Source organism: Dermacentor silvarum, chromosome 4 (genome assembly GCF_013339745.2).
Source record: "Dermacentor silvarum isolate Dsil-2018 chromosome 4, BIME_Dsil_1.4, whole genome shotgun sequence".
Lineage (NCBI taxonomy): Eukaryota > Metazoa > Arthropoda > Arachnida > Ixodida > Ixodidae > Dermacentor > Dermacentor silvarum.
This window is the reverse complement of record NC_051157.2, coordinates 5,641,475-5,648,582: the sequence shown is the minus strand read 5'-3', so window position 1 is coordinate 5,648,582 and position 7,108 is coordinate 5,641,475. Positions and strand designations below refer to the sequence as shown.

Sequence of the window (7,108 nt, the reverse complement as noted above, 5' to 3'; positions counted from 1 at the left end):
CAAATCTCGCGTGCTCTCTGTTCTGTATATGTACCTAGTATTGTGCAATCTGCTAAGAGAGGTTTGCAGCCGCATTCTTTGCAGTGCTGGGCTAAATGGTTGGGTACAGACCCTTTCATTGCGTACGCATGCTCTCTCGGCCGGCCATTCAAACGTCGGCCTGTTTGGCCAATGTAACAGCGTTTGCACTTGAGCGGGATCTTATACACAACGGCGTATGCGCAGTCAACGTGAGACTTTCTGTGTTGTTTCTCACAGATTGCTTTTCTGGGGCCTTCCTGGTTTACCTTGCGGCATAGCGCCGACAACTTGTCCCTTGCGCTTAACAAAACGCGTGTGCCTATTTTTCCCGCGACCTTTTTTAAACTATGCGAGACCCCATGGACTTGGGTATGATGGTTGTGTTCGCCTTAAGTCCCTGGTCCTGGGCGTCACGTCCTGCCCTCCCTCTGGTCAGGATGACCAAACGCTTTTCTGAAACACCGTCATCATGGTCCTAGGGTACCCAGCCCGGATGAGCCGGTGCACTTGGTGCATGGAGCTGCTAGCCACCCGGTGGTGGCATGAACGGGTCAGAGCTGCTCTGAGACATGAGACGGCAAGGCTTCTTTTACCTATTTTTGAGTCATACCCTATGTCCATGGGGTCTCGCATAGTTTAAGAAAGGTCGCCGGAAAAAATAGGCACACGCGTTTTGTTAAGCGCAAGGGACAAGTTGTCGGCGCTGTGCCGCAACGTAAACAAGGAAGGCCACAGAAAAGCGATCTGTGAGGAACAGCACAGAAGACCTCACGTTGACTGCGCATACCCAGTTTTGTATAAGATCCCGCTCAAGTGCAAACGCTTCTACATTGGCCAAACACGCCGATGTTTGAATGACCGGCTAAGAGAGCATGCGTACGCAATGAAAGGGTCTATACCCAGCAACCCAGCAGGCCCAGCACTGCAAAGAATGCGGCTGCAAACCTCGCTTCGAAGATTGCACAATATTAGGTAGATATACAGAACAGAGAGCACGCGAGATTTAGGAAGCGTTTTGCATTCAATCGCACGGAAACTCCTGCATCAGCGTACCCTCTGTTTCTCTGCATAGCTGCGATATTAACTACTTGTCATAAACATGATAACGTGTTATGACGACGCCCGTGATGGGATTATTTTATTTCCTTTGCGGAGCACAAACCGTGTTGTTTCTGGCCTTCTGCGCTGAACCTGTGTATCGTATACGAGGTCTGTTAGGAAAGTATCCGACCTTTGGCCGAAGAAAAAAAAACTGGCATAACTAGAGCGTTGAAAACCTAATCACTCTCAAAGTAGTCTCCTTTGGACTCCACACACTTCTTCCAGCGGTGCTGCCATTGTTGGAAGCATTCCGAGAAGGCCTCTTTCGGAATGGAGTTTAGCTCAGCTGTCGTTGCCGCCATAATTTCCTCTCTTGTCTGAAATCATGCTCCTTTCAATGGCCTCTTGATTTTGAGAAACACCCAGAAGTCGCAGGGGGCCATATCAGGAAAGGAAGGAGCCTGTTGAATCACAGTAGTCTCGTTTTTCGGCAAAAAAGTCTGAATCAGGTCGAGGAATGTGCAGGAGCATTGTCGTGATGGATGCGCCAATTTCCTGTTGACCCCTTCATGGCCAAATTTTCGGTCATAATGGAATGTGCAGAAAAATTGCTGATGGCCACCTCTTCCGCAATTTCTCGAATAGTCACACGACGGTCACGCATCACCACAGCGTTCACTTCGGCAATGACGTGGTCATTTCGGCATGTTGATGGCCGACCGGAGCGTGGCTCGCTCTCCACCGATGTGCGGCCTCTTTAAACCAGCTTACCACTCCTTAATCTGTGTGCTGCTCATAGCATCGTCACCGAAAGCCGTCTGAATCTTCCGAATGGTTTTTACTTGGCTGTCACCCAGTTTCTGGCAAAATTTGATGCAGTAGCGCTGCTCAAGTCACTCCGCCATTTTCCTTGCAATGAAAAAACCGACGAGAGCACGGCGCACTACCTCACCGAAATGCTGCGTCCCAGCGACTAACGCTATCGGCAGGCGGGAAAAAATTCGCGCATGCGCACGGAGGTTCAAGGTCGGCTTTTCATATCCATCAGGTGCTCGCAAAAAAAAAATAAGGTCGGATACTTTTCTAACAGACCTCGTATGTTGCCTACCAAGCAATAAACCAGTGGTTGTTAGTTCAGCGCCTTGTCTGTGTACTCGCTTCGTCTCGTCCTAGCGCCATTTGTTACCGTCCTGATGATGTACCAACCAGACCAGACCAGCAGACTCCTCTAGAAGGAAGAGGCAAGAAAAGCTTTGCTGTAGAAAAAAATATTATCAGGTTGAAACTTTGTAAGAATAGAGCATGCACTACGCAAAGAAAATTACAAATTGTAAAGCAAATGAAAAAAAAATCCATTTTTGCTATTCTTGGTGAGCATCAGGGCATATATAGATATAAAGAATATGTTCTCCGCCATTGTGGGTTATGCCGTATCAGGTAGGATCAACCAAACAACCAAGTTTATATGAGCCTGCATCATGCATTAACGTTTGTCATTTCTGGGGTTCATCCGCGGACTCAGCGACCGTACAATCAGCTTGAGTCTCTGATAACTGACTGCCTTTATTTTTCTAAAGTATCGGTTCCAATCATTCCAGTTCAACGCCATTGTTGCGGAATGTCTGTTTTCATCTTCCAAGTCCAGCGCCAATGTTGAGCTGCAGGCCGCCATGAGCCCATGGGGCGTGAGCAAGGACAGTTCTGTGCACGCGCAATGCGATAGGAGCGTACGAGACAATCGGGTATCCGTATTCGACGCCGCCAAGATGTCCGCCGTAACCTCCAATGCCCATCCCTGCCGCGAGACAGCAAGTCCCCACCGTGACGCAACATTGCCTGCAAAGTATATTGCATAAGTAAATATAAATCATAAACACAATACAAAACACTGGTGGCTCTGAATTTTCTCGCCTGTTTACGGTACACATTTTACTGCCAAAAATCTGAACACGTTAGCGCAATCACAAACAGCAGTTTCAGTAACAAGTCACTTCGAGTTATTCCCCACTCATCGCGATTTCAATCGCGATCCAGCCCGATCGGGATCGAAATTCGCTATCGCGATTGGCTTCATTGCGCAAACTGCGGAAGGAACATAATCGAGATACAGAATTTTGATCCCAATTCGGCTCGATCGTGATAAAATATAACTCGTGCGATAGGAGTATAGAAAGCTGTGCACAGCGTTCGTAAAGCAGAATCTGCGTCGTGAACTCTAGCTGAGGTAGAACTGTTTTTTTTATCTGTTTTTTTTTTTTACATTTGAGATGACAGTCCATACATAATGAGATAGGCGAATCCAAGATGTGCACTATTTTTCCCACATAGCTGAGGGCAAAAGGCGAAAATTCAAAATACTAGACGCAAGATACCGGAACAGGAAATACAGGGGTAGGGCGTGGACAAGAGCGAGTGAAACAAGGCGAAGAGGCTAAACTTATTGTGAAGGTAAAGATTGAGACGGATTGCCTGTCTGGTTAGGAAAATTTATTGACTTTGAGAGTGACTTCAACCAAATAAAGGAATTTATTAGCCCGACGTTTCGGAGCCCCTTCAGCTCCTTCTTCATAGAAGTTTCGGAGGTGGCGTTGTGCAGCTTTTACAAAGTCTGTAAGAAAAAAAAAAGTTGGGGGGGGGGGGGGGGAGCGAGAAGGAAAGGCGGGAAGATACTCGCACAGGGAACCTTTCCTTGGCAGACGGAGACGATGAAAGGGTGCGGCTGGCGGCGGCGGTGTTGGTCGGCGGGGAAGATTGATGCCGGGTGCTTGACAGGTGGGAATGCTGCTGTAGGGGGGGGGGGGGGGGGGGGGAGCGTGGACGATACGGTGTTGGTGATCTAGAGCGGGGAATTATCTGGCTGGGCGCCTTTTGAGGTTGCCTTTCATGCGGTTTATATTGCTCGCTGTATTTTGAATGTGCCCTGGACTCATGTAGCATCCTTTTTCGCGGGTTCGTCTCTGTTTGAAGAATTTGGTTTTCTTGGAAAGCAATTTCGTGGTCGGCGTCTTCTGAATGTTTGGCGACGGCGCTGCGTATTCGGTTGAATGTTCGGACGTCATTCTCGTGTTGTCCGATTCTTTTTTTTAGATTTTTTGGTTTCCCCGATGTACGTCGCCGGACAGTCGGCACAGCTTATTTTGTAGACGACGCGTTAAGCGTTTTCTTTGATTTAGGAAGGAAGATATTCAAAGTGTTTATCGGTTTGTACGCGACTTTGAGGACATCTTTTTTCAACGCCCGGCTGAGAGCTTCGCTGGCACTAGACGTACGGAGGGATTCTCGTTTGCGGGGTTGGGGGAAAGTCAGCGTTTGAAGTTCCAGTAGTTTGTTTCTTCTTTTTTGTTAGTGGGTGGTTTTACGAATGACCTTTGGTTAGTCATTCCTTCGAAGTTCGTTGAGAACCGTTCTCCTTTTTTTCTTTTGGTCTGATTACGAAGAGCAATGAGTTTCGGCTCTATTTAATACACAATTTAGGACCAGCACTGCTGCCGCCAGCCGCACCCTTTCACAATTGCAGTCTGTCAAGGAAAGGTTCCCCGCATGTCACCCCGCCTATCGCTCTCCCCACATTTTAATTCTAAAGTGCGATGAATCGTCACCTCGGTTTTCCGCTGATTATTTTCAACGCCTCCGATTCCCGTGGAACACGAGCCAACGCTTTTACGACAACGCGAGGTGACGTTACCAAGATTCCGCTGTAGGGTTCCCTGTCAAAAGTTTACCTTCATAGATGTGGTTACTCTATAACTAACCTACGTTCTTGTTGTAACTAACGAGAACCAACCGATTATTTCTTTCTTTCCTGTCACCGCTTCTCCTACCTCCACAGGATGTTTCTAGTACTTCCGACTAGCGCTGCAATCTTAACTCTAGCAACATCAAATCTATTGTCCTTGGCACGTGTTAGTATAGCCGCAAGCCGATCTGAATAAGTTGATTGAAGCATACTGAAGGTCATGCTGCTAGGAGTGCTTACCGTCGTCTACCTGATGCTTTTTTAAAATTAAATAAGCGTCATAAAATGTTTATCATTCTGAAGTAGCGCAATTTATTGTGGCGATTTGGTGTTTATTTCTGTCTTTTTGTCTTCTTCGTTGTGTGTACTTTTCATTACTTTTTCTGCTGCCAATCGATCCACGTGGGTATGAGTCATGTGTCGAGGTCACAACAGCAACACCACGAAATCTTAATTCTCCACCGTTGCCTTTGACATCGATTTTGCTATGATTCTGACCAGCGGTTCTTAGTCTGAGCACATTGTGAAACTCCTAAAAGCGCAATCTAAAAATTTTGTCGGCATACCATATGAGAGAAATGCGACCACCGCAGTCCTACTCAATGCAGTGCATACAGCATCAAAGACGCTCTTCCCCGTCCTGTAGTTGCTTCACATCGTTTTGCATTAATTCACACGATAACTTCGATCTAAGTTTTTACTTACCAAAAATGATCTGCTGACACCCCACTACACGTGCCCAATGGCAGAAATATAAAGTTCAAAGCATCAGTAAAAAGCTTGCTGAGGCAAAGTCTCGATGAGAAAAAAAAAGAAATAACAATAAACTGGTGAGCATGACTTTCTCACACATTGCTCACTTTTCTAGATTGTCATTTTCACGTGTAATGCCATTGCTGTCGTGCTGTTGGGATACGGAAGAGAACCACTAAATAACTACCAATGATCAAGTATTTTTCAATGACACTTTCGTCATTTATTAAAAGCGAGTAATAAGGGCCAAAGTTCTCTATTCAAAATTTTACGCCATATATAGAGCCGGTGCGTCAATGTGACGTCATAGATTTCAAAGTTCTTTTTTTATTATTTAGGTGGCTGTGGCTCAGTTCATATTCCTCAAATTTGCTAACTTCAGTCTTTGGCTCCTTTAGAATACAATGCACTGAATCATTACTGACAAAAAAAAAAGAACTATGCCAAAGCAAGTGCCATCAAACTCCATGACGTCACGGCTAAATGGTGCGGTATTTTTCAGGCGCCGCCGCCATTCCTTTCAGCGTCTCGTTAGGGCTATAGTGAAATGTGTGTTCTACAACTTTTCCAGGCATGGGTCGGGAATTTAGTGCTGCATGTTGGAATTATCGCGCCTCAGCGCGATAATTAAAAAATGCAGTACTAAATTCATCAGGCTGAAATCTTATGCACCCGCCGCGGTGGCTCAGTTAGCTTAGGCGTTGCGCTGCTGAGCACGAGGTCGCGGGTTCGAATCTAGGCCGCGGCGGCCCCATTTCGATGGAGGCGAAATGCAAAAACGCCCGTGTGCTTGCGTTGTAGTGCACGTAAAAGAGCCCCAGGTGGTCAAAATTATTCGGGAGCCCTCCACTACGGCGTGCCTCATGATCAGAACTGGTTTTGGCACGTCAAACCCCAGAAAAAAGACGAAGAAATCTTATGCAATGCTTAAGTGGGTTGCTATCCAGATCACTCTGAAGATTGTAGTTGCCGTAACGGCTCGCGAACGTAGAATTGAAATGAATTCTTGTAGTATACGTGCCGCAATCAAAATTTCATTATGAGGCACGGTATTGTGACGGGGCTCCGGACCTTTAACGTGCCCCCAATGCATGGGACACCGGCGTTCTTTCATTTCGTTCCGACCGTAGCAGACAACGGCAAACTGAGGCACGCACCTTGCAGCCAACACGTTCAGCATGGGGCAATTGCATCCGTACGACCCGCCGCCCATGACGATTGCTGGATGTGCTTGGCGGACAGCCACGGCGATGGCACACAGCGACATGGCGCAGAAAACGGCTGCGTTGGTGGGCTTCATGATGAAACCTTAACCTGGAAATAGAAATAATGGGATTGGATAGCAGAATGAAAACGGATTGTGGAATAGGTAGTTTTAGAAGCACTTCGCTGATAATTGCGTAGCTTTGCTACGAAAAAATGCTTGTAATTCAGCATATGTGATGATTTTGGAAGTGTTGATTTCATTATTTATTTATAAGGTGCATGAAGTAGAACTTCTTTGTACTATACGAGTGAAGATAACCACTGCGTATGAAACGGGACCGGCGTGACAAA

The 7,108-nt window shown here is 46.6% G+C and overlaps 1 protein-coding gene across 1 annotated transcript; it reads right to left on the bottom strand.

Annotated features, from left to right (window-relative positions):
* Positions 1 to 2,606: 2,606 nt before the first annotated feature.
* On the bottom strand, positions 2,607 to 6,867 carry LOC119448028 (uncharacterized). The gene is made up of 2 exons (XM_037711531.2): positions 6,709 to 6,867; positions 2,607 to 2,898 (listed from the first exon to the last, which is right to left on the bottom strand). Exons 1-2 carry the CDS (start codon positions 6,849 to 6,851, stop codon positions 2,691 to 2,693), a joined length of 351 nt encoding a protein of 116 aa, XP_037567459.2. The 5' UTR covers positions 6,852 to 6,867; the 3' UTR covers positions 2,607 to 2,690.
* Between the last annotated feature and the right edge of the window lie 241 nt (positions 6,868 to 7,108).